Below are 27,227 nucleotides of genomic sequence, written 5' to 3'. Positions count from 1 at the left end.
CTTAAAGATGCGGAGCTGGCAGATTAACTCTGAATGCAACAGCAGAATAGGGTGGATGCTCTGGAGGAAAGTAAATTAATTATATTCATCTGTCTCACATTTTGCAGGTAAATGGAGTTGTTCCTCATGATAATCTGGTCCTGATTAGGATGATACCTGACGAACATGGACGCTTTGGCTTCAATGTCAAGGTGAGAGCTAATAGTAGTTGGAAAATGTTCTATTATTTGTCCCACTCTTGTTTTGGTCCTTGATCACTTGTACTTAATGCATCTTAATGCCGTACTGCTGGTTTAAACTGTTAACTCTTCTTTAGAAAGGAAATGTGTCAAAGGTTTCTCGCAGCTAACTGATCTTGCCTGTGTGTCCAGGGGGGAGCTGACCAGAAGATGCCCATCATTGTGTCTCGAGTGGCTCCTGGAACATCAGTGAGTCGACAAGCATACGATGCGAGCATTGTGACACTGATTAGGCCAAAAATGTCACTGATTTAGAAAAAAAAAATCCTCAGACAAGTCTGCCTTTTATGTTGTTTGCTAGTTAATCACTTAATTCACTTCTGAGAATTTGTGAGGCGAGAAAATCAACCAGTTTGTGGATTTGAGTCGAGTCTGAGCGCAGTAGAGTCTGAGCGCATTCCTCAGCTGCAGCGCTCTCAGGACACCGGTCTCGTAGACGAGAGGCTTTTAATTCCCTGTTGAGGGAACACAAAACTCCAATTTAAAATGAAGTGAAATCTGTGGTCATCTGCCTTCGTGGCCTTGTGTTGGAGTTGAGAAGCACTTGCGAGCGTAGCTTGCTCGCCGGCCGGCCATTCGCAAGCGGCTAGAAAGCAAATTATTTAGCAGTCTCACATCTTAAGACATTTTCTTCTCTATTTTTACGTTTTTGTCAAATGAAAGAAGTTACTACACTACTAATGATGCTATCTCTCCATTCTCGTCATGTCTCCATTCTTCTCGTCTCTTCTTCCCCCTCTTCAGGCCGACCTGTGTGTGCCTCGCCTTAACGAGGGGGACCAGGTGGTCTTAATTAATGGGCGGGACATCTCTGACCACACCCATGACCAGGTGGTCATGTTCATCAAAGCCAGCTGTGAGAGCCATTCTGGAGATCTGATCCTATTGGTCAGACCAAATGGTGAGTTGTCCCCATTGGCTGGATCTACTGTCACTTTCTTTCTTTTTTTCCTAGGAAACATCTTCAGCGCTTTCCAATCAAATCAATCGACAGTGTAAACAGGAAGTCATTGTCGCATTACAAGCTGCAACATAACTGGCAGATGCATTATTATTATTTATGGCCACCAGCTACTTCACCGTCACACTGCAAGAAGTGCGAAGTTACATGTATGGTTTTCTTCTTTACTTCAAGATAAAAACAGTATAATTTAGACACTTAATGTATTATTTACTTGTGAAAGTGTTTTTGCCACCGAAAAAATAATAATAAAATGATTCAAACTTCCATTTAGTTGAAATCCCCACAGTGTTTATGACAGAGGAGAATACTGTTGGATATGTTATCTGACTGGACCCAATCAGGCTTATGTGGCTAATCTGATCATCTGGTGCAACCCATTTTAATGTAGTGATGCATGAATGTCCACTTTGTAAACCAGGAAAAGTGTAACACCCGGACAGCTGCGGCCCACTCTTAACAATCAACATCTACACAGCTGGTCACCAGCCTTGATCATTCTTCTGGTCTTTTCTGGACGGCTTAATCTCACTCTTGTACTTTGAGAGGAGATGTGTGAAGTTGCAGCTCAGCCATATATACTGAATATTCACCGTGTAGAAAAATGGCAAATCATTTCCCTTTCATCAGCATCCGTGGAGCAGCAAAAAGAGCTTTTCAAGATGATGATTGGTATTTTAACTGGGTCAAAGAGGGATTTATGGATTCTGCTCTTTCCTACATGAGGTTTGATATAAGATTGCATGAATGTATTTAATGCCTGTCAATTCACATAGTTTTTTCTGTTTTTCTTAAATGTAGGCATATAGATATTTGCCTATATATTCCTATCGTTCAGTGCTTTGGTTGTTTCTTTATCCTGCATGTTTTCTTTTTTCATTATGTAGTTAATTAAAGGTAAATCAACTCCTCTGGGCCTCAACCTTCATGAACAGCTGCGTGTCTCTAAACTGTGACACTTCTTTGTCTCATTCAGCCATCTATGACGTGGTGGAGGAGAAGGTGGACTCGGAGCCAGATTTTCAGTATATCCCCGAGAAGTCCCCTCAGGACCCCGCCCAGCTAGACCAGCATGCTTTGAGGGACTCCATGGTCATTCTGAAGGAAGGCCTGAGCAGCGGAGCCATCCTCGCTCAGTTCGATGTAAGGAGAAAGTATTTATAATAAACACACATAAATAGATCCTGTGCATGTATGCTTACAGAGATGAACTTGTGAAATGGTTACACGCACATTTGTCACACATATCTTTCCTGGTTCACATTCCTGTAACTTCCTGTCCTGTATCATAACCACTTAACAGCTTCCTGTTTAAGCTCTGTGTCGTGCTCTAGCTGGAGAGGAATGCTCGACTCAAACACACACACATAAATGAACCCGCAGATATCGTACGCAAGTCGCTGAGTGTGTTTGTAAAGTATTTTCATACATTTGAATTGTCAAAGAAGTTAGTGTATGTAAAGCGCAAAGTAATATCTGGGGGTTACAACTTTAATATGAATTTGTGTTTCTTCTCTTACAGCAACTGTACAGGAAGAGGCCTGGGATGACCATGCTGTGTGCCAAATTACCTCAGAACATTTCCAAAAATCGCTACAGAGACATCTCTCCTTGTACGTGACCGCACACGGGCGTCTTTTTATGTCGGCTTGTGTGTTTGAATATGAACCGAGATTAAATATGAACTTTTTCCAATGTAATCTTAATTCCCTTTGATTGTCATTTTCTCCCCCCATGCAGATGATGCCACGCGGGTCATTCTGAAAAGCACAGATGACTACATCAATGCAAATTACATCAATGTGAGTTTGTTTCTTCTTTATCTCTCCATCACTATCTTTGCGAGACGTGGTGGGTGGTCTGTTTGGCTAACCATCTAAACACATGTTCGTCAAACTGGTGAATGAATTAACCACATGAGCTTTACGAGCCAATAACATTATGAGTTGATGTTTTGAATTGAATTGAATTGAAATTGAATTGAATTGAACATGGTACGACCTTAACGGATATGAAAGCACAGCCAAGATTAATGAGCTGGAGAGCAATGAAACTGCAGAAGAAAACTTTTCTCACATGCTGCATCAAAGAAAGATATTTTTTTTAATTGTTTTTCAGGCTTAATTAATTTACTTCTCACTCGTCTAATCAACTCTTCACATCCACTTACACGCGTTCTCATCGGTGCATAATGTATTGGATGGAACACATCCTGCTGCCTTTTTTTGGACATTCTTCCTCTCAGCGGTTGTCATTGAGGAGAAACGTCTCCTCGACAACTTGAATGACAAGAAATTACAAATATCTGAGAAATGTACGACAGTGCTCTTTATAAGTCAGAACAAAACGCACTTGGCATTATGGGATGGCATTCAATTGCAGTTTGAGTGTCACTATAATATCACACGGCCTGACCTTGTAAGTGACTCATAGGCTTATTCAAACACGAGGCCAAACGCGTCTACCTTGCCAGCACGTTAAAGTATTGAAGAGCATGTCTTTACTTATTTTTTAAGTGGTTCTACCTTTTCTAGAGCAGCCTCAGAACGTTTAGCTCTCTGCTATGCTGAAAACGAGCTGTAAAGTGAGATCCTTGCAACCGGATATCTCTGAATCTCAATGTCTGGTGGTCTTTCTCTCCATAGATGGAGATTCCAGCCTCGAGTCTTATAAACCGCTACATAGCATGCCAGGGCCCCCTGCCCAACACCTGCCCCGACTTCTGGCAAATGACTTGGGAGCAGGGCTCATCTATGGTGGTGATGCTGACTACGCAGGTCGAGAGAGGACGGGTATGTAGAGGCATTCTTCAAAGACGAGGACTGGAAACCACATGCGGTCTGCAGCATGTTGGGGAAAAAAAGTTTGTTGTTGTCGGTGATCCATTAAAATAAATACCTTTACTTTACATGTGTCATTGCTTTGAATTTTGCAAGCCTGATGAAACCCAATTTCCCATTTGAAGCTGTTGATAATGAAATGCACGTGTAGATTCATCATGTATTGTCTTAATTCTTCTGTCACACTATTTCATCTTCTATAATACACTGCTTTTGGGAAAATTGGGTCTTTTGTTAATTTGAACATTACTCATTTAACAAAAGTAAGTAACATTTGTGTTACTGTGAAAAAGAAAAATACGATCCATTAATCATCAAACTAGGTGAGAATTTTCAAGCATGCATTATTTGTTAATTTCTCTTGACATTAAAACGAAGTGTTTAGTTGCAAAAGGAAAAGTCACGACAGGACAGCTTGAGATCACGATCCATTGATAAACACTGGAGGTTTTTAATATCCCAGCTGTATTGAACGTCTCTGCTATATATTTGTGTATTAGTACACAATAGTGAGGACCAGAGGGCTAGCCTAAGTAGTAGTCTCTTCTAGAGGATGAGCTCTGACCCCAGAGATGAGAATAACAGTAGTGACATGTTAAATATATCAGCTGTTCAGTTGTCAACAAAATACTTCTGTCTGTGTTTATAGGTGAAGTGTCATCAGTACTGGCCCAATCCAGACCGCAGCGCCACCTACGGAGACTTTTCAGTAACGTGCCACAATGAAGAAGGCAACACTGCCTTCCTGGTCCGGGAGATGACTCTTACACACACGCAGGTAGCCCCGCATGCACACGTTTGTTTACTTTTGGGTCACTTTAAGGGTCATCACATGAACTGACAGTCATTTCCTGGAGAGAAACTTACTTAACCCTTATCCGAATTACTGAGCCATTAATCTGCTTTAGTCCAAATGACCTGGTCTGAAATGTGTCATCAAAGGTAGCGTGAGTCAGAAACACACACAACAGCGAAAAAAGTGCCAAAGAGGAAAGAACAATGAGGACCAAATCAGAGGAACAAGGGAGTGGACGGGATGTTGGGTCCGATCAAAGCGACGGACCAAGGATGAGCCTGCTGGGGATCCCGAGGAGGTGGGTTGCCATGGCGACCAGTGTGGGCTGTTCTTTTTCTGGATCCCGCTGCTGCATGCGGGCCACGTATTGGGTTCTGGTTACCATGACAACCCAAACGCACCAGTCAGTCACATCGCTGCCGAAATAGAGAGCGAGGGAGAGAGGAACGGAGTGGGACGGTGGAAGTTTGAAAATGTTTGGTGCTCAAAGTCTTCCTTAAATGTTATCGTGCCACGTAATATTAGAGACATAACATGCCGGCATTGAGGACAAAATCAGATTGAACATTTAACTTTCAACGGATGATCACATGGTCCTGATTTCTGTGTGAAGCCCACCATACATGGTGACCTTTGAAATATATGGCTGTAGGAGGAGGCCATTAGCATTCTCCTCTGCCTGTGATTGTTGCTATGGAGATGGCTGTGTTACCATGGCGATGCAGCGAGGCAGTATAAAGGAGGAACACAGGGGATCCGAGTCGCACATGAAACAGTGGTCAGTAGTTGTCCGCTGTTGGTTCTGTGTGTAAATGTCTTTAACGTGACACATTTATTCATAGATTTTTTTTTTACAGCAACCTAACAATAAAACCACTGATTGTTATTCTCACTCGGCGTTTCATAACTCGTTTAGAGGCCATAACTACACACGGGGGGCTTTGCGCTGTTCCCAGAGGACTCACAGCTCAATGAAACATGCTAGGCGGTCGCCCACATGAAATACAATAACCCGTTTTGAGCTCTGAGGATGAGTGATGAGTGAGAATAATGTATTACTTGGGAAGCTTGGGTCATGACTGGGGGGAGTGTGAATGCCCTCCGTTCGTTTCCAATAATAAAGAAGCCAGCACATGAAAATCTGTTTGTGTGATGTAATTTGTGTGTGTGTGTTCAGAGTGAGCAGCAGAGAGAGCTCACCCAGATTCAGTACCTGGCTTGGCCGGACCACGGCGTACCGGATGACTCCACTGATTTCCTGGACTTCGTGTCTCTGGTACGGACCAAACGCGCCGGACAGGACCAGCCGATGGTGGTACACTGCAGGTACCGTGGGGAATCCATCAATCCACTGGTTCGTGTGTGGTTCCATGGCGATTGGCGACTCATTTCCACACCGATTCTCTTATTTGCAGTGCGGGGATTGGTCGGACGGGGGTTCTGATCACCATGGAGACGGCGTTGTGTCTCATGGAGTGTGGTCAGCCAGTGTATCCTCTAGATATCGTCAGGACCATGAGAGACCAGAGGGCCATGATGATACAAACACCTGTATGTAGACGTATCCCTTTGTCTGTCTAGCTGCTCTCATCCTCTTTCAGCCATCAGTCACAATATCGCTCTCTCTCTCTCTCCCTTAGAGCCAGTACCGATTTGTGTGCGAGGCCATCCTGAAGGTCTTCGAGGAGGGCCTGGTCAAACCGTTCATGACCATCGTCTACCAGCTGAGAGAAAATGTGGAGGAGGAGAGGGAGGAGCAGCAAATGGCAGGAGAAGGAGCCGAGACGGCAGCGGTGGACGAGGGGGAGGCGGCCGTGGTGGAGATGCTGGAAGGAGATCTGGATGAAGAGGATGATGATGATGACGACGAAGAGGTGGAGGTGCTGGATGTGGGGGAAGTGACAGAAGAGGGGGAGGAGGATGAATATGAGGAGGAAGTGGAGGATCCGAGCCTTGCAAGCGTTGCGAGCATCACAAGTGCTGCAAGCGCCATCAGCGAGACCAGCGAGAACCCCGAACCTGAACCTGAACCTGACCCTGACCCTGAACCCGTGACTTTTGAACTTTGGTAGTCGTGTGGATTGTCAGGAGGAGGCCAGGTGGGCCGGAGGAGAGAACAAGAGCACTGTTGCACTTTATGCTGACAAAAGCGGAAACAAAAGACACACAAACGAACATACGTGACAGTCATGGACAAGCTAGAATAAAAAAAGAAACCCAGCTGTGTTGAATAGGTACCATTAGTGGATATTGTATGTTCAGGGCAAAGAAAAAAGTCATGAAAAGTGAATGGAAAGAATGAAAAGTTAAACGTACAAGAGAATAAAATGTGGATGGGGAATTGCTCTAGTGCCATAAGTAGGAAGGGGAAGGGCCGCCCACACGGTGGAAAGTTGTTTTATTTCCACGAGGGGTCGCCCTGTCCCCTTCTGAGCGAGTCTGCCAGACGGACCTGCCCTTTTTTTAGCGTCCTTTTAGCTGATAAAGAGATATACCTTATCTTTTGTTCCTCAGAAAGAGTATTTATTGTGTTTTTAGTTTGTGTCAAACCCTGTCCACTGAACAAAAAAAAGCGTGTCTGTTTGTATGAATCTAGAGCTTCATGCTTTCCTGATTAAATCTTAGGTCGTGTAAAGTAGTGCGATTCCTCTTCTAACTACTACTTTATTTCTTTTGCTTTTTCGTGGAGAAAAAAAAAGAACTGATTTAATTTATTGTACTCGTTTAGTTTTTTTTTTATCCCTCAGCTTTCCGGTCTACGTTTCTGACAGCACAGACTGACAGACGGACAGCTGAAAGCACTTTGTGTCTCGCCGCTTGTTCGACGCCGTGTTCCTGATCCTGCTTTGTGCCGTGTTCTCGAGCTCTACCGACACGGCTCCGGTGTTTGCTGGGCTTCCCTCTTTCACATCAAATCAGACCTCCCTGTGAAAGACGTAATGATGGCAAGGGTCTAACTTTCAGCATTGGAGCGACGATACAGAACAAATTCTCCTCACACCGTGTAACGGTGTCACAAGGCGAGGACCCAGTAGACACACGGAGTTAGGATCTAGCTAAGAAACAAGGCCGAGGTCAGTTCATTTCACACGTTCAAATCAAACCCCAGGTCCCTGCTGAAGTGTCCTTGAGCCCGACACCGACAACAAATCCTCATTGTGTGTGAAGCGCTGTGGCTTCACTCCGACTGATATCGATCAATTAATGACACAAGTATCGTGAGTTAGTTCTTAAAAAGCTACTCTCAGTATTTGCTTTTTCGAATTGCTTTGACAGTGAACCGGTCTCAACCCGAGTGACTTTAAAAGCTTCTCCATTGACCTCATTTTCTATACATAATCATTTTGATATCTTAAACAGAAGCCGCCATGGATCTCTCCTCATTTGCAGTGGAGACTGGTGTGAGCCGTCGTAAGACTCCACTCGGTCAGACTGGTTATTTGGGAATGTCCTCATTGAGTCCTTGTTTTTGACTGTTTCAGTGAGGTCCAGAGGTCACGAGAGCGGGCCTTTAATCCAACCTTTGGTGTTCGGTTTTTAGTTTTTCCTCAATCTGTCCGACGGTTCAAAGAAGCAGCACAAACCGAACACTCAACCGATACTTTCTTTTCGTGATCTCTCCCAATGGTACTTTCTTTTAAGGCACATGTCTGGTTTTTTTTTCTTCCTCAAGCCAAGATAATGATGTGTTGACAAGAGAGTGTTAATGAGACTAAGTGACGACCTGTATTTTTAATTCACAAAACCCAGCATCAAGTTGCCCGTTGAGTCTTCTTTGTTTGTGTCAAAGTGCAGGTTAAGCTGCCATCGTACTCTACATAGTGGTATGGAATGAAGTATAGCCTCTTCATAATTTTAGATATTTTTCCTATCGGCTGCTTCCGTACCTGCTGGTAAAGGAAAAACAACAAAAACCTACTGCTGTGAGTGTGTGTGTGTGTGTGTGCGTGTGTGTGTGTACTCGGATATCTGTCTTTATCTTTCTCTGTACCTCTCCCTCCTCCGTTTCTAGCGTATCGTTTGTTCGCTGTCTGGTCTAAGCCTGCTTGTCTGTCAACTGGAACGAAGGGTTGTGCCATAAAGCCACAAACCTAATCTAACCTGATCTCAAGTTGTTTCCTTTCTTTGAGGAAACTTCGATAGAGACTTTGTTTAAAGTCGGTCCTGAGAACCAGGCTGACCTTTTCCAAAAATCTTCCCAGCTCCTTCTTCTCAGGCACCATCTGCACTATTTGCATTCATCAGCGGCTCAATCTGCATCAAACGAAATTAACTCCGAAGGCCTCGTGATGAGGTGGCATCGAAAACAAGTTCCTCCGAAAAATTTATTGACAATTTCAAACATGAAAATAAAACGCGGACCCCTGCAGTGCAAAGTCAATAATTGATGAATCAGGGGCTCCAGTTTCCATCCGCACAGACGATCCAGCAATGAGCTTTCTGTGTTCAAAGTGTTTGGTTGTTGACACATAAGTGGTGCGTTTAGGGTACTGATCAAAGGTGGTTTTGAGGGGACCAGACGTGGGGGGCTCGGGGTAGTCGTATTTTTGTAAAGATGAAAACGGCTCTAGTTGGATAGGGACAGGACGGCACTTTGTAGAAGGCTGAGTGGCCGGTAGTGCAACTGGGGGGGGGGGGGGGGCAAAAAGACATGACGCATTGTTAAAATGAGTTGTTCTTATTTTGGGGCGGGGGGGGGGGGGGATTTTACATTTTTAGTTTGTTTGAAAATAAAAAAGAACTCCTAACTACACAGTGCCACTTGTTAATTTTGTGTAAATAATAATAGAACATGTAAATACAATGTTGTATATGAAAAAAAAACTTTTAAATAAAAGGGAAAATCATTTGTGAGCAGAAAGATTTAGTTTTTGTTTTACTTTGGTTTTCTTCTTTTCCTTTTGGATGATTCAAAATGTGTCACAATTGGTGTGTTTTTCAAGACCGCTATTTCAACAAAAAAAACTGTTTTAGTTTGAGACGGTATCTATTACAGCGAGTGTATATACAATGAAACGCAAAACAATGAGAAATGTTTTACCGTATTATACCCTTGGTTAACTCCTACCTGTGTCATAAAAACCTTTGTCCTCAGTCGCTTGTCTCTTTCTGGTCTCGTGGCTCATGGTGCTTTGTCTCAACGCTTGATTGTGAACTATTGAAGCTGGTCTGTGAACGCATGGAGACTTGGCCTCAGAGCTCCTTTCCCACACTAAAAGTGAGGCTGGCCGGATGGAAAAGAGGACACCAGTGGCAGGATCACGTATTTTATGTTTGAGATTTAACCAGAGAGGGAAGCCATCAGTCCAATGAGCTAGCCAAAGCAAGACATCTTTCTTTGTAATGCCAGACATTAAAACAAAACGACAAAAAACCTCAGGAGACAGAAAATAGTTCAAAAGTAGCTTCCTGTAATGACTACCAAACGCACAGTTTTAACACTGGTGAGATTGAAACATTCCAGGAGGCCTACTTTAATGGACAGACCACAGCTGGGTCATGAAACGCCATGTTCTTGCATTTGTTTGAGATTATTCTGTGGTGGAGCTTGGGCACATTTTTAAAGCAGTTGAAGACATTTATCAAGGTCAAAGGTCAAATATCTGGGTAGTGTGTACGCTATCCGCATACATTTTAGTGTGCATAGCATTTTGGGGTTTTAGTTAAATTGCAATTCCTTCACAATCAACACACACATTTAATTCAGCTGGATTTCAGACACACAGGTCCATAATAAATAAAGTAATAATACGAAACAAAAAAACACATACAGGTATTATCATTGCAGTAGGTAACATACATACATGTGTACGTAACATTCCTCAACACATTAGTCACTGACCTGGATTGCAATTGTCCGTCTTGGGAGCTTGAGCAAGATTCTGAATGAGTCATGAAATGCCACCTGAAGCTTTTTCCACTGTTGATTACCTGTAACTGCCCGACAAGTGAGCTCAAAAGAGAGCTGACTAACATAAGCCGAACACATCGTCGTCATTCCTGAGGATGTGACCCACTCATCTTACTTTGTTCACCACGTCTGCCATCAGGAGATAAGCAAAATGTCCCCTCTGTCGTACTGCACACCACAGCTTGAGCAGACTGAGCAGCTGCTGTAAGCCAATACGAAGACAGGATGACTACATCATCAGCCACATTAGATAGTTATTAAGACCTAATTAATAACTTTTATAGAAAGATCATTCATATACAGATTGAAGAGAACAGGTGACACTATTCCACCCTGTTATTCTACCTGTTAGCCACTAAGAAGGGTGCATAAACCCTCTTACCTCATCTAGCTTGGGATGAACTAGAAAGCAGTGTCACTGAAAGCAATGTCATAAAAATAGACATTTAAAATATTCAAATGCTTGTTGGCAGGGGCAAGAAACTAATTTATTTGTACGCACAATGCTACTCTTCTGTGCTGACCTCCAAACCTGAACTGGACCTCAGGTCAAACAGGTCAGATCGTCTCTGGACACATTTTCTAAACCATTATCCCCAAACTACCCAGCAGGGTACGCTACTGTCCAATGGCGACACCACTGTATGACTCAGATTTAATTAAATAACGAGGCCAATCTTCTTCACACTGTACTTTTAGATGGCATGACAACGACTTCATCAACGTGTGGTTATGTATATATGTAACTGTTTCTATCCTTATTGCATGTATAATCCGTTATGCTTGTTGCTTTAAAAATTATAATTACGTTTCGGTTAGGGATTTATATCGACGTCACTTCCGGAGGAAAGCTTTGCCTCCTACTTTTTGTTGGGACCTGGGAGAGAAAATTATCCCCGCAGAAGCAAACGAGCTGGGAAGAAAAGAAGAAGAAGAAAGAGGAACAAGTTACGAACATGGACATGTCCGAAGTGGCGGTTTACTCGTCTACAATGCAAGTGGACGTTCTTTCCCCGTGAATTCGTTCTTTTGTAAGTACGCCTTTATCCGGACCTCCGCGGGAGCAAGTGGACGTCGGATACGGCTTTCCGACAAAAGGCGGCGTTTGTTTTGCTGCCCGGGACCATCTCGTGCGGCCGGTGTCTTGTGCGCTGCGCACGTTAATTGCCAACGGTTAGCTCGCGCTGTAAAACAAGCGCACACCTGTTGCTTTTTATGCTTAACCAGTAACGTTACCTCAGGCCTCGCTCGACTAGCACAGTTGTGAAGGTAGAGGGTCAAATTGTTTATTTGTTAAGTTTATTAATATCATTTTAGAATCTGTAAGGTTTTGTACAGTCCATTTTGATCGTTTTTCTCTTATTGCGCTTTCTTAGTTGTTTGTAACTAAGTAACGCTAACTGTAAAAGCAATAATACAATTTGTATTAATATTATAAGGTTCCCTCTTCTCGCTGGTTTTGAGTTAGGGTCTCCTAAATACATTAATGTTAACAGGATACATTTAAGTTTAAAGATGAATTATTCCTCTCCCCAGGCTGAGCTAACGTTACTTTCAATATTAAACTTAATTCAAGCCGTCTTGTTTCGTCTTCTAAGTTAGTGTGTGTCACCTGGAACGGTCAGTTGACGTCGTGGTCAGGCAAACTACTTAATTAATATAATACATATTAAGTCCAACTCCTGTTAATGCTGGCTGTAGTTTCCCTTTTATGGTCCCAGAATATTAAACAATGTTAACTAGCTATATGATAATAAAAACAATGGGCCTACCTGTTCGCCTGCAGGTATCTATGATGGAAAACAAACATTACCAGCTGTCTAAAAAAAACTAAACTCATGTTTCTGTCATAGCAAAACACTGTTTTACACACTACACACTTGTAGGTTTCACTATTTTTTAAAATATGTAACAGTGTTGTAGGTCTGCACAGTTCACAAACTCAAAACTCTCTTCTCCAGGTGTAACCCTCCCTCCCTCCCATCATGCTGAGTTTCCTGCGCAGGACGCTGGGCCGACGTTCCATCCGGAAACACGCAGAGAAAACTCGCTTACGGGAGGCCCAACGTGCCACGACGCACATCCCTGCTGCTGGGGCGGCAAAGGCCGTCATCACCTGCCGCGTGTCCTTACTGGACGGGACGGACGTCAGCGTCGACCTGCCGGTGAGGAGGGTTGCTCCAGTTTGAGCCTTTTCGGGTTGTTGCGCCTTCGTTATGCCGCAGTGTGCACGGTAACAGTCATCGCTACCCAGAGGTTAGCAGCAGTGTGTCACACCATTTGGAAGAGACCCGTAGGAGCTTTCAGTGTCTGCATACGAATATTGAGTTTAAATACAGTTCAAAATTAGTTTAGGCAATACGTAAGTTATACGGCAAATAAGAAGACAAATGTTTTTGCTTTAATAGTCACCCACTTTCTCTCTCTTTTAAGCCCTTTTCCCATTTGTTGCTAATTTTTAACTGGGTAGCAATGCCTATTCTACACTTTTACATGATTCTTGAACAAACATGTAAAACCGTAGACTGTTTTTGTTATTGATGTCAAGTGGGCTTCAACCACAACCATCTTATGTTTTTATATGATGGCACAAGTTGTATGAGTGACCTGCCTGTGTGCGTGTCTCTGTTACTGGTGCTGATCACCTGTAATTCCATTATCCGATCTGGAGAACAAAGTTGATCACATGACCGCTTCACATGGCGCGTGAGGCTCATCGCCAAGTGGACAGACAGCAGAACTTCACTCTCCCCCTTTCTTCCCCTTTTGTCTTTCTTCTCCTTTTCTTCATGCTCGTGTTGTAAGTTGCTTCTTCGTATCGACTTTTCCTTAAACACCAGGCTTCTGCTGGTGAAACAAATGCCATGTGTTATTTAAGAACCAAGGGCATGTATACGTGGATGTTTTTCCCTCATGTGATCTTTAGTTTTGTTACTTTGTGTTTCCACTGGCGTACAATGTGTTAAATGTGCAGCATTCCTGAGAGGCCAGTCCGGTATCTATCTTTCCCGTATCAATCTTATCTTGACAGTTTACTGTTTGGCATAAATTACACAAAATAAGTCTTATTATTATTATTACTATTACTATATCTATCGTATTAGTTAAACTCCAAATGTTAGCTTTACACTTTTTCACATCCCCTCCAATGTGCGTAGAGATTATTCTCGACATATGTCGTTGCTCATGTGTGAGACCAAGCAGCGACGCTTAGAAGCCGCAAATGCAAGCGGGATTCAAGCATTCCTTACCGGCTTATTGGGCAAGAATGCACAAACGTATTTTATTCAGCACGTCTCACAAGTGAAGTCGCACATTTTTGAGTGTCATAGTCTTAAGAGCGGCCAAATCTTTATGTCTTTCCTATTCAGTCGTCCCTTTCTCTTGCTCTCTCTCTTTTGGTATATAATTTTTTGCACAGAAATTATTACTGGAATTTTGTAGATAGCTCTTTCACCGGTAGCTTGTTGGAAGTTTTTGCGTTACCTATTTCATTGATGAAGTTAATTGACTTTGAACAAGAAAGTGTGCTAGGGCATTTTGTCTGTGTGTGCCTGAAGGAAGTTTTCAAATGTGATTGAATATCTGAATGCATTCCAGCAGAGTCCTGGCCTTAAGTTGTGTTAGGTTTCAAAATGAGCTTTTTTTGTGTGCCTACCATCCCCCGGGTATAGGTAGCCTCTGCAGACCCTTCTGTCTTATAATCAGTCTCTCTCTAGTGATAGGACATTGAAACCCTGTTTGCCCTCTACATATGGATCCCACTAACGACAACATAACAACACAGCAAGGGAAGAACTCCTGTTGAAGAGAAGACATTAAAACATGACTTTTTCGGTACAGATGAGAACAAAAATATTTAGAAAGAAAAAAAGACAACAGATTCACTCCACACATGTTTTTAGGTAATATTTTTAATTTAGTTATGATGTAGTATCTGACAGATACTGTAGTGCCTACTGGAACTGGAGGCTTCACTTTGTTGCATCACCATTAAACATTTTGAAATGCTATTTGTTGGCTCTACTGAGGTTGTAAAGGAGAATGCCACGGCGTCAAGAAGCAGTCCAGAAAAATAACAACACAGTTGTGTCCTCAGAATGTAGGACGTCTGAAAATCCACTTTTTTTTCTTGCACAGAACTCAGCCGAGCGAAATGTCAGCTGGCCCAATGGTTCAAAGTACTTTGGGGAGACCACCCTTGGAGGCAATGATGCTTTTGAGTTGTTGTTGTTGTTGTTGTTTGCGATTCTGTCTGAACTGTTCCTAAATGCTCTGGGTCCGATGGGGAACCGATTGTTCTTGGAGGAAGTCCTCTGACGGTAGAAAGGGAAGCCGAGCAGGATTGCAAAATAAATAAAAATGGCGGTGTCCGAGTATCGGAGTCTCGGCCTTGCTTATCATCTCGTTAACCAGACCCTGAAAAAAAGTTACACTGAGCACATTAATGTCCGCGGCTGGGAGCCTTTCTTTGCTCAAGCATATGGTGTAACAGCCTCCATTGAACTGATTAAATCTGGAAAGACTGAAGTTTCCTTTGTTGTAGCTTGGATTCATGTTTTCGTCTTTGTTATCGTTTGTTTTTGGGTTTGACGCAACTTTTGTTAAGAATTTAGCCAGCTAAGTAGTTGTCAATTCAACTCGAGCTTGCATACATTTGGGGGACCCCCTGCCAAATGGTGCAGTTTATGTCTTTCTTTTTAGATGTGTGTGTGTTGTATCCATGTCCGAACATAATTCCACACAGCCTTATGATTCACGTTGCTCCCTTTTTTAAATGTATTTACCTCCTTGTCTATTCTCTTTATCGTTCTCCCCCCGTTCCCAACTCTGCCGCCACCGCCTCTCGCTGTAGATTCAAAGATCAGTCAAAGTTAAGTTTGTGCAACCTTTATTTACTTTCACATGAAATAAGTCCATCATTGGCAAGTTGGGACTGATATGCAACAAAATAACATTCTTAAAGCCACATTATTGAATTTAACAGTTTTGAGTGATTTCGATGTGTCCTATGTAAATACTGTTGGTAAGTATTTAGACTACATTTGTATCTATACACTTACATTATCCGTGTGCGTGAAATATAACCCAAATATATTGGTCTTTGAGGTCGACGACTATGTGCAGCCATGTGTGGATACCTTATCCATTGTTTAGCATGTACATGTGAATTTGATTATCATCTCTTGCAGTGTAATGGGTGAACAATTACACCGTAACCTAACATTTTGGAACATCATTCTCTTCTTTCTTTGCAGCAATGCTATAAATGAAAAGTCAAGAGTGTAATGTCCTCCAAACCACACGGCTTTCCTTCTTAAAGTGCCCCACCTACACTTGACATTGTGTTATGGCCGTTTCAAAAGGATACACGACGACCCTGGTTGGTTTAACTCGCTTGTAGATAAGAACATCAGCTAAATACCTCTATGTAACTGAGACGTGCAGAAAGACTGCAAACAGACGCACAATACCACAGGCAGTATAACAAGGCCTTGGGTGGAGCACACACACACACACACACACACACACACACAATGAGCCCTTTGTACTCTCTCTCCCTGGGTACTGTAGGGATGCGGTATGCCTGATCAACTATGCCATCTAGCATGGGGCAAGCCCCCCTGAGCTGTCCAGGAGATCTCTTGGGGTTTATGTGAGAGAAAGAGGGACTATGTGTGTGTGTGTGTGTGTGTGTGTGTGTAGGGCACACGGGGAAACCTTCAGTGCACCCTTGCCCCTCCTTACCTCAAGCGATTCTGGCGTGCTTCTTTTTGATTTCATACTGTGTGAATTGGTCTGGATTTCTGTGGGTAAAATGTTGCACGTGGTTTATTAAATGTACCTTGAGAGATGCTGATGGAACCAGTGCTGTAGATGTAAAGAGACCCGCTTAATTCCTGTTGCCAAGAACATCACCATGCATTAAAGGTGATCTCAATCAAGTCGGAAACGGTGTTTGTTTGGAAAAACCGCCATATTATTACTCTGTTATCGTTGACCTCGGTACATGCTCATTGCAGGAGTTGCAATGGTTAGTGCGTCATTAAACAAGAACACAAACCCTTCCTTCCCCCCCAGTAGTTTACTCGATGGATACCTTTTGGACCTGACCAGCAGGCCAGTCACAGGAATGCCTGACTAGTTGTCCTTGTCTCAAAGAAGCGTTGCATCTCCGATGCTGTGGCTCAAACAAACTTTTGGCGTTTACACTCTTAAAAATAAAAAAGACTAATTTTGTGTGGGAGAACCAATAAGGATTTAGAATTTATTGATTTAAAGTGAAAAGTAAAAAAATTCAGCTCCTATCTGATCTTAGTTGGCCTGATCTGTGAAGCGCCAAGAGAGCCAGATGATCACATGATGTGTCCAGCCACCCCACTTCCCTCAGCTCCTACTCGCTGGGGCACTTCAGTCCATGTTACCATGGAAACCCTGTCGCCGTGCATCATGGTGGGGTTTGTGGGACTGCGAGAGAGAGAGTGTGTGAGTGCACATGTGGGGGGGAGATGTCCCAAACGCGGGCAGTAACTGGTACGGGCCTGTCCAAAAGGGAAACGAGTTTTTAAGACTTTACTTTAGTACGTTGTGTTTAATATTTTCTTATATCTCTGTATTTAAATCAATGAACCTCAAATTGGAGCGTGTACTTTTTGACCAACTATTTTTTCAGAGGGGCAGAAAGGAGGGACATTATCTTTCTGATCTATACTCGGCTGGCAGCCAAGGATATTTTGGTGTTTTTAGTATTATTGACATTTAATTGTCTGCGGAAAGAAACTTCATGTTTCTGGTCATTTTGGTTGTTTCTCAATTAAAAACCGCCCGTGTCCAGATGTGATGGATTTGCACGCAACAGTCCGGTTTTAAGTCCCAGGCAGCTTGGAAAAATTAATCTGCAACTATCTTGATCGCAAAAATATAATTTTCACTCCGGTATATGTGTGTTTGTTTCTCTGAACAGAAAAAAGCAAAAGGTGAGGAGCTGTTTGACCAGATCATGTACCATCTGGACATCGTAGAGAAAGACTACTTCGGTCTGCGCTTCATGGACTCGGCGCAAGTGCCGGTAAGACTGGAGATTCACATTACACTATATTCTCTCTGAACTGTTTGCTTTTTAATTTTTTGCGTTTTTGCCATAATGTGGGTTGCTTCATTTTTGTTGTTTTGTTATCCTGTTTCAATATTTATTTACTGTTGAGAACTAATCAGAAATGTGTACGTTTCACCATTTCTTAGCTGGAGTTCAAAACCAGTCTAAATCCCTATTCCCCCATCTGAAGAAAGGCTGTGTTCCCAGTGAATTGGCTAAAGGGATTGGTTCTGGGAGTCAGGCGGTGGGCTGTGTTTTAAGTCACGGGTCTGCCAGTGACCCCCCGTTCCTTCACACTGATGCACTGTGAAGGCCGTGGAATGAGGGAAAGCCGGTGTGAGGATGCAACTGAAGGAAGCGGCATTGAGGAGGGGGGGTGGAGGTACTGTGTCAAAAGGGTGGTGGTGGTAGTGCTGTGATAAGAAATGTGGGGGAGAGGAGACTAGAGAGTGCTGAGAGTCCCTCGGTTATCTCTCTCTACGTTCAGACACACAAACACTACTGCCTCGCCTTGACATTTTTCATGCCTCATTGAGCCTGAACTTCCAAGAAGAATTATAGCACAGAACGATTTGAGTTTAAGGCCTTCGGAGTGAGGACATTTTTGGGAGGCGGGGACATTTTGGCTGGTCGACACTTTGGGACAGACCTTCAAAGGCCGGTTTGAGGGTTCAGATGTGGTTTAGGGCTCAAGCATTTCGCTGTAATAGAGTTAAGGTCTCGGTAATGCACTATACCATTGATTATACTCGCAAAGATAGAAGAACAAGGGGAGGGGGGTGGGGAGAGTTTGACAAGACCTCCCAGAGTTTCACTTTTCATGAATGTGATTCGCCACTTAACTTTTGTTCATTCATTCAGTTGCGTTTATACATATTTAATATTTGTAAACTGAATAAAGGCAAGTATAAAATATTATACTCGGGGAAATCAAAGGATATTTGATTATTTCCATTAGTATATATTTGTTTTACTGCACCATCTCTACAATGTCGAAGCCGCTGTGTTTTTACTAATGTTATCACCTTCATGTTGTTTCAGCACTGGCTTGATGTCACAAAAAGTATAAAAAAACAAGTGAAAAGTAAGTCCACCTCCACAGACGCATGCTAACTTACTTGCTATGTGTACATTAAAACATCCCATGAAAACAAACTGTGTTCACACTTCTGTATAACTCGACGTTGGTGTGTTGAGTGAAATGTGTGTGAGTGTAAATTAATTTGATGCATCTGGTCTGTGAGACGGTTTAAATGAATGTCATCCTGGTATTTCTGTTATCTCATACTCTGACTGTTCTCCTCCATAATATTTACTCGGCTGTCGATGTGATCCGTCTTTCAGTCGGCCCGCCTTACTGCCTTCACCTGAGAGTTAAGTTTTACTCTTCAGAACCGAACAACCTCCACGAGGAGCTCACGAGGTGAGTTCAGCCACAAACATTTGAACTACATTTCTTGCTTCCTTTTGAACTCTCATTTTAAGCTGAAATGAGTCATTTGAGGTTATTTATTTTTGTAAAGCCGTTAATCTTGTAAAGCTCAGAGGAAAGTCTGTGTTATGTCTTCTGCTGGAACAGATTGCTTTACAAGTATGTTGCTTTTTTGTGTGTGTGCGGGGAGAGGGAGCTAAACAATCTAAATGAAGTGCAGTTTGTTTATATACACAAATTAGAAATGTAGGGTTCCTCCAGCGTAATGTCATTCCCTCATAAATCAGCCACTATTTAAAGTACTTTTTGGGATATTTCTCCTTTGATTAACAAAAAAGGAATAATTTGCTTCGGTGTCCCCTGCTGCAGGCTTTGCAGAGATGATTGTTTCTCTATCATTTTCCATAAAACTGCCAGATTGATTCAGATTTCATCACCATATCTAACTGTTGTTGTTCTTTCAGATACCTATTTGTGTTACAGTTGAAGCAAGACGTCCTCAGTGGCAAGTAAGTCACTTCCTGTGTTACCTTTCGACTGCCAACCATCTTAATGAAATGCTCTGCACAGTATTTAGAGTTATGGTACACACATATTCAGTGAGACCGACAGACGGAGGAAAGGATGGTTCACTTGTCATAACATTAAACACACCTGGCGGTTGCATGTCAGTTACATGTTCTGGCAGCACATTCATCGTGATTCTCCAGTCCGATTGCTGTCATATGGCCTTTAGTTTTACATACCTAACTTAACTGGGTTCACCAAGACAATGCACTGTGTGAGAGGCATACAGGACCACATGTTGGGGATCAGAATATAACTATTAACTGTAGTCAGAAGGTCGACTGGGAATACTGTGTTTTCACTACAAAGGATCTGTTTTTCATTGTTTGGCTGAATAACAAGAGGAAGTGGTGAAGACCAGTCGGCCTCAGTGAAGATCACAGGGGAATGTTCTTGGCCCGTGGCAGTGTTTTCACTTCCTTGATGTTGCTGACTCTGACACGTCTGTACTTTCAGGCTAGAATGTCCGTTCGACACAGTGGTGGAGTTGGCTGCCTTCTCGATACAGGGTAAGCACAGCAGGCATCCAGGGTTCTCTCCAACTCCGTGTTGGTTAATTGGATCACCTTTTGTAAGATCTGCCATTATTTTGTGTTTTGTAGCGTCCACGGCCCCAAAAGGCCTGTGGAGCAGACATCTAGCGAGTGTTTATACCGGTTGGAGTCAGACGAGCGTTCGTCGGCTTCAGGTCGGAGCGATGGGACACTCGTGGTGTGATTGCAATCTGCAGTGAATATGAAGTCCCTATCCTAAAATCTACTTCCTGTTCGTCCGCATAGCTTGCATCTGTGTCGACCTTGACTCGGGCCCAACAGATATAGCTCCAAAACGTTTACACTTATTTGAATTCAAAGCAGTTGAAGCCATAAAGTAATGCCCCCCCTCATCTCGGTTGAGCTGCGTCTCAATAAGGTGCTCTCTCAAGCCCAGCGGCTGGAGTGGGCCCGAGTCCTCGTTCCTCCAGAGTTTCCCCAGATCAGTTTGAAGCGGCCATGGCTGTCTTTGTGAATCCCCCGTCCTCCTTGACTCCTGGAACCAAAGCTGCCATGGGCTCTGAAGTCAAATAAAGCCCGCCACGACAATAAGACTGGGAGAGGCGTAGCTTTGGGTAACGGCAGAGTGAACGAGATCGCAGACACGTGAAGCTCACGCGGCACGTTCCCGTACGATGTGAAGGGAGAACAACAGAGGAGTGAGCCGTTGCTCCTCTGCAGTAAGCTGAGGAGACGTGGGCAACGGGAGAAGCAGAAGGATGTTTTTGAGGAAACATCTCTTTGGGTAAATTAGGTTTTAATGATCCTGAACCCAGGGGCCATTTTATTGTACATCTTGCCTCCTATAAAGAAAACCCTTTGTAGGACATTTAAATTATTTCACAACATTTTCTCTGCTACCTATCTCTCGCCTCCATTAATTCAGTAGTGCTGGCAGTCTAAAGTCAATGCACTGCAGGAATATTATCTCCTGTTTCCTGCCCAAATTCGCGCATCAAACCTTTAGTTAGAAAGTTTAGAAGAGGCCAGCCTGGTGTCCATTTCAGGCACATTTCCATAGCTACACACAGTACATTTAATGGAGCAGAAAGCCACTGCGCTTCTACCAAATGTTGAATCGTAAAGAGCCCATAATTTTTAAACTCCACATTAATACTGTTTCTAAAAGTTAGAAATGCAGCATTTAACTCCAAGAGCAACGGAAAGAGTGCTGCTTCAGAGGACCAGCGTGTGAATCATTAGAGACCTTTATTGAATAGGATTGCGTGCACAAACTCTTGAACAAGCGCACACACACACACACACACACACAGTCACTGTGGGGTAAATGCCAGCTCATTAGTGCTCCATCCTCTCCGGAGGCCCCCTAATCCAGCACCCTTTCTGACTTCTCTCTTTCCTTTTGGTTGAGCTCCCTCCCTTCGTTTTCCCTTATCCCAAATTATGTTTTGGTCCACTGACAATTGATGGGATAGGAATAAGAATAAAGTAAAATCATCTTTTCTCTTCTCAATATCCAGAGGCTATACTTGCTGCTCTACACCCAAACACTGCGAAATGCAGTCAGAACCAAGGCTTTACAGTCTCTGTCCCATTTCTCATTCAACACTATTCTCATTTTTTATTTGGGGAGGATTCGGACGCACTTCCTAGGGTCCTCTTCTCGGGGTTGTGAACACAAAAGTATTATTTCAAGTTTGTTGTCCACTGAATGACTAGATGGTATTGGATGTTTAGTGTGCATGCCTGTGTGTTTCCAGCTGAGATGGGTGATTGCGACCCATTAGAACATAATCGGGATCTGGTGTCGGAATTCCGCTTCATCCCCAACCAGACGGAGGCCGTGGAGCTGGAGATATACAACAAATGGAAGGAGTGCAGGTAAGAAATTCACTCTAACTAATATACAGGATGTTAAGCTGATGATCAGTAAGGATGGATGCTTTACAACATGGCCACAGAAAGCAGGTAACTATAATAATAGTAGTAAATGGATGTACTTGAGACTGTCGCCTGTATGCTGGGTGAGTTTTGTCTGGGCAGTTATTGGCCTTCTGTTTCATCCCTTTGGGTTGGAGCTGCAGTTATGGTTTCTATCATGCCGACATTTCTTTCTGTTTTGTTTCACCGCCTCCCTCCCTCCTTTCTTTCGGTCAGAGGTCAGATGCCAGCCCAAGCTGAAATTAACTACCTGAATAAAGCCAAGTGGCTAGAAATGTATGGGGTGGACATGCATATGGTCAAGGTAACGGACACACAGTCTTTCTCACCAGCATGTGTACCTGAATCAGAAGTGTCCTTGGCTATGTGGAAGGCTCATAATCGTACCTCTTTTTGTGTCTCTTTGTTTCTTTTCTTTTCCATATCTGCCATGCAGGCAAGAGATGGTAATGAGTACAGTCTGGGTTTGACACCCACTGGAGTTCTGGTGTTTGAAGGAGAAACCAAGATAGGGCTCTTCTTCTGGTATGTTGGGTCCCGTCACAGTGGACTAAAATATTTACTTCAACGCTTTAGAGAAACAACTTTGAATGTTCAGTATTCCTCCGTGTGTGTGTGTGTGTGTGTGTGTGTGTGTGTGTGTGTGTGTGTGTGTGTGTGTGTGTGTGTGTGTGTGTGTGTGTGTGTGTGTGTGTGTGTGTGTGTGTGTGTGTGTGTGTGTGTGTGTGTGTGTGTGTGTGTGTGTGTGTGTGTGTGTGTGTGTGTGTGTGTGTGTGTGTGTGTGTGTGTGTGTGTGTGTGTGTGTGTGTGTTGTAGGCCCAAGATTACTTGTCTGGATTTTAAGAAGAGCAAACTGACGCTGGTGGTCGTGGAGGACGATGACCAGGTGAACACATACACACTTGTCATTCAGTGGAATGTCTCCCATAGTCGTCCCACTTGATAACGGTGTCAACAACCCAATCTCATTACTCTGATTATGAAGAATGTCATGTATTTGCAACACTTGCAAGATACTCCTGTTGCAAGCAGAGGCTGAATAATACCACGCAAATGTATTGCAGATAGTTTTGGGTGGTGTCTTCGGCACTTCATTCAGTTGTGCACTCGTGAGTGACATATTCACATATAATAAGTAATAACAATGCTGACGCAACAAAGACAACATTATTTACAAACCATGCCAGATGTATTCTTTTCAAGTCTCTCAAAAAAGAAATGTTCAAACAATGACTATTGCTCCAAAAGCTTTTGAGAGAAGTGCCTGAGCCCCAAAAGAGGCTGGTTCCAAGTCCAAATGAAACAAGGCCTAGTATTGTACTACCCAGAGGCTCGTGTGTACGAGAGAGAAGGAGAGTCTGTTTATGTCCGTCCTGGAGGTTTGTGAGTGAGGTTAATGAAGAAGCCTGCCCCTCTGGTATTCCTGGTATGCACCGTTCTCCAACTCCTACGCACACGCACACACAGCTCCGTCCTAAACGGTTATGTGCCGCATGCTCGTCTCTTCGCCACAGGCATTTCATTTATGTACAACAATCCTCAACTCTCCATCAGGATGCTTGTTTGTCACACACACGCACACACACATGCACACACATATACACACACAGCATCATCAGAGATGAACCCAAACTAGCGTAGGTTGGCTCTGAGTCTTGTCCGGCTCATTGCATTGAACATGGTTGCACGTGTTTGGAGAGTAGATTGCGTCGGCCCTCTGTAAAAGTAGATCGATGAAGCGAACCGGTCACAACCCGTAGTTAAAACAGGTGGCTCGTTTGTCTCTGAGCTTGTGTGTGTGTGTGTGTGCTCCGGTCTCTCAAAGCTTCAGACCCTGAGGTTGCGTTCAGGTACACTCTCAGTTGTCAGTTATGTCTGCTCTCTTTCACTTGCCACTGAAAACTCTACTTGTTACAAGTGAGAATAATGTTGAGGTTGTAAAACGTAAACCTTTTTTTGTGGTGGTTAGTGTGTTTAGATGTTGCTTTGTTGGTGCACTGTAGTGCAAGTAAATAAAAAATTCCCCATAATTACATACATAACATGTACATACTGACAGACATTAACAGAAAAAATGTACGAATGGAGGACCGTCCAAAGACCGAGGTCTGTAGGCTCCTCTGAGATGAGGAGTTGGATGGCCCCTCCCCTAACCCTTTAGCCCCTCCCCTAATCATTTAGCCCCTCCCCTAACCCTTTAACCCCCCCTCCCAACTACTACAGGCACACAGACAGTCCACACACATATGGATAAAAACATAAAATGTAGTACAAGCAACCACAACAACAACAACAAAAACAGAAAAAGAAAACCAAAAGAAAACCATCCGTTCTTTATATACTCGTCTTCTTTCCCAATCAAGAGCTAGCACATGAGCTTTGTTTTACTGAAAATACGTTTTGTTAGGACTGTAGGAGTTTTAGATGATCACTTGTCACCGGTGGCTGACTTGACACTGCCGTAGTTACAGGAGCCACTCCGACATATGCATTATGCAAAGTAAAGGTTGTCCGCCCGGATCTGACATGGACCAATCCCCTCCCCAGGGCAAAGAACAGGAGCACACCTTTGTCTTCAGGATGGACCACCCCAAGGCCTGTAAGCACCTGTGGAAGTGTGCCGTGGAACACCACGCGTTCTTTAGGCTGAGAGGGCCGGTACACAAGAACTCTGCAAGCTCTGGATTCATCCGCATGGGATCACGCTTCAGATACAGGTAACGGACCAATGTGCTCAAGGTGCTTTTGAAGGAGTCACTTCTTTTCATGGCTGAGGGGCTTTAAACTCACAAAATAAACTCTGCAGTAACAACACAGGTTTTTCACCTATCTTTAATTGTTCACAGTCTTTCAAGCGTTCCCAGTTCTTCTTGTTTCTTTACTGTTAAACAACATTAAATCCCAATTAATTCAACTTTTATTTTATCTCACTTATCAACTGGAAAATAATAACTGGTCAATGTAATAACTAATATATTTTTATTTCAATTAAATATATTTAACATAAAATAAATGACACAATTATTCAGCCCATTTTAAAAATAAAATCATCACTGGTGACGCCAACTGTTGTCGTTTTATCAATTGAATCCAGCACAACTTTGCACAGTCGAGTTTTTTACAAGCAATTGAAGTAACTTGTTTATCGAAATGTCCGACTGTCGATTGCTTCTCTTCGACGTGTCCGAGTCCTCCAGTGAGGGACTTCTATCTTTAAGAGACATGTATCAGAGTGTTGAGATAAGTGTTGGGAACAATTGCAGCTGGGCTTGCTTCACAAGAAGACTTGGGGGAGGGGAGCTGCTGATGACACATTTAGAGAGCTGGGTGTTTTGTCTCTGTGCGGTCGGTTGGAACACACCAACGGTCCCAGTTTGGTGGACAGTATCATTCTCTGTACACGTGAGTACATGCAGATACTTTCGTGGCACAAGACATGTACTCGATGTCAACATGCCGCAGTGGCCAGCCAGCTCCCTTCTGTGTGTGTTTAAACATTACCCAGTTGGATACGCATTGGCAGTATTGTTGGTTTTACAGAGAGGTCACAGGGTTTGTTGTGAATAGGTTATCGCTTGAGTGAGTCCAGAGTTCAGCAGGGGTCATCGCTGTGACTTTCTTTTCTTTTTTTGGGGGACAATTTGATTTACCCAAGAATCATTAAGGAATGCTTCTGTTGTATTTCATGGTTTGGCCTGCTTTCAGCCATCTGGGGACAAACGCAAGTCCTTGCATGTTTGAAATGTGTTTTTATGTGTTTGTGGCCAGTGGGAAGACGGAGTATCAGACGACCAAGGCCAATAAAGCCAGGCGGTCAACCTCCTTTGAGAGAAGGCCCAGTCGACGTTACTCCAGAAGAACCATGCAGAACAGAGGTGAGGACGACTCGCTGGTACAGCTATATATATGCGCAAACCCTAAGATCTATCTGAACTTAACCCTCACTGTCTGTTTGTTGTGTTTTCACAGGACCGTTCCATCACCAGGAGTGAGTACACTCTATATTTAAACAATGTGAATGTTCAGTTACTTTTATCCAGCCTTTCATTTTAGGGCGATCACTTTAACATCCGCTGATTTGTGTAAATATTATATTGTTTGATAAATAACAACACTGGAAAGGCTTGCAGTGGAAATTGCTCAGCATTATGCCATCTAGAGTTATTAAGTGCCGCTGTGTCTCACACTCGCCGAATTGCACCGTAAGCCTTGACCCGTAATCTCGTTGCAGTCGCCTTTTGTTGAAGGGATGTGTGTGCGGGCTGAATACATGATGTCAGTGCTAGTTTTAATCCGTCATGGGACCAGTTGACTCAAAGCATTGTGATGATTAATGTTCCTGTGATTTCTTTTAATCACACCTCATTGTATCCGAGGCTGGCAGTTCAAGTCCTTTTCGAGGACAACAAAATGTTTTCTATATGTGAAACTGTGTTGCAAGGACAGAGTGATACCGCCTTGCATAAAGATGGGGATTTGTGAATTTGCTCATGGATAACCTGGCGGACTTGAAACAGAATTTGAAAAGAACTTAGTGGAAAAATGAATGTCAGAAGTTTGACTAAATTGTACAACTCCATTGCCCCAGAATATGGTTCATATGCCGTGAGACTTCTGTGTAATTTGACACCCACGGCGGCTAATCAGCCGAATTAACACGAGCAATGTGCTCTGTGAAAAGCATCATGGGAGACTTTAAGAGTCTCTGGTTTATTTCTTTAGTGTTCTCAAGAGACATGGCACATCAGTTTAGTTAAATGCGTTTGCCGTTGTGTGTTTCTTTGCTCAGGCTTCTTCCCTCAGGCAACGGAGTCGGCTACAGCAGAGGCAACAAGGTGAGCAGCTGAACTGCTTTTCCATCATACAGTTAACCAAACCGACTTAGACAATGAGACCCAAAGCATCTCGTCTGACTCTAACTACAGTGAGAGCAAACTGTATCTGGTCATA

General features: G+C 43.3%; 2 protein-coding genes across 5 annotated transcripts in view; both read left to right on the top strand.

The window, feature by feature from the left end:
• The window catches only part of ptpn4a (protein tyrosine phosphatase non-receptor type 4a), a 61,998-nt gene extending 53,062 nt beyond the window's left edge, over nucleotides 1-8,936 (top strand). For all 3 annotated transcript variants that reach the window (XM_056429238.1, XM_056429231.1, XM_056429247.1), the window contains 11 exons: nucleotides 108-191; nucleotides 372-428; nucleotides 984-1,140; nucleotides 2,177-2,343; nucleotides 2,723-2,813; nucleotides 2,941-3,002; nucleotides 3,846-3,992; nucleotides 4,690-4,818; nucleotides 6,014-6,162; nucleotides 6,252-6,387; nucleotides 6,477-8,936. In XM_056429238.1, the coding sequence (XP_056285213.1) occupies nucleotides 108-191; nucleotides 372-428; nucleotides 984-1,140; nucleotides 2,177-2,343; nucleotides 2,723-2,813; nucleotides 2,941-3,002; nucleotides 3,846-3,992; nucleotides 4,690-4,818; nucleotides 6,014-6,162; nucleotides 6,252-6,387; nucleotides 6,477-6,908 (1,611 nt within the window). In that variant the 3' untranslated portion in view covers nucleotides 6,909-8,936. The remainder of the gene's footprint in view (nucleotides 1-107; nucleotides 192-371; nucleotides 429-983; nucleotides 1,141-2,176; nucleotides 2,344-2,722; nucleotides 2,814-2,940; nucleotides 3,003-3,845; nucleotides 3,993-4,689; nucleotides 4,819-6,013; nucleotides 6,163-6,251; nucleotides 6,388-6,476) is intronic.
• Nucleotides 8,937-11,617: 2,681 nt separating this feature from the next.
• epb41l5 (erythrocyte membrane protein band 4.1 like 5) overlaps nucleotides 11,618-27,227 on the top strand; it is a 29,146-nt gene continuing 13,536 nt past the window's right edge. For both annotated transcript variants that reach the window (XM_056438053.1, XM_056438045.1), the window contains exons 1-15: nucleotides 11,618-11,778; nucleotides 12,709-12,912; nucleotides 17,712-17,816; nucleotides 18,885-18,927; nucleotides 19,188-19,266; nucleotides 19,740-19,784; nucleotides 20,299-20,351; nucleotides 22,097-22,217; nucleotides 22,494-22,581; nucleotides 22,714-22,802; nucleotides 23,094-23,163; nucleotides 24,825-24,994; nucleotides 26,046-26,152; nucleotides 26,247-26,265; nucleotides 27,067-27,112. In XM_056438053.1, coding sequence (XP_056294028.1) covers nucleotides 12,733-12,912; nucleotides 17,712-17,816; nucleotides 18,885-18,927; nucleotides 19,188-19,266; nucleotides 19,740-19,784; nucleotides 20,299-20,351; nucleotides 22,097-22,217; nucleotides 22,494-22,581; nucleotides 22,714-22,802; nucleotides 23,094-23,163; nucleotides 24,825-24,994; nucleotides 26,046-26,152; nucleotides 26,247-26,265; nucleotides 27,067-27,112 — 1,215 coding nt within the window. In that variant the 5' untranslated portion in view covers nucleotides 11,618-11,778; nucleotides 12,709-12,732. The remainder of the gene's footprint in view (nucleotides 11,779-12,708; nucleotides 12,913-17,711; nucleotides 17,817-18,884; nucleotides 18,928-19,187; nucleotides 19,267-19,739; nucleotides 19,785-20,298; nucleotides 20,352-22,096; nucleotides 22,218-22,493; nucleotides 22,582-22,713; nucleotides 22,803-23,093; nucleotides 23,164-24,824; nucleotides 24,995-26,045; nucleotides 26,153-26,246; nucleotides 26,266-27,066; nucleotides 27,113-27,227) is intronic.

This window comes from Pseudoliparis swirei, chromosome 2, assembly GCF_029220125.1.
Source record: "Pseudoliparis swirei isolate HS2019 ecotype Mariana Trench chromosome 2, NWPU_hadal_v1, whole genome shotgun sequence".
NCBI lineage: Eukaryota > Metazoa > Chordata > Actinopteri > Perciformes > Liparidae > Pseudoliparis > Pseudoliparis swirei.
This window is presented reverse-complemented; position numbering and strand designations above follow the sequence as displayed.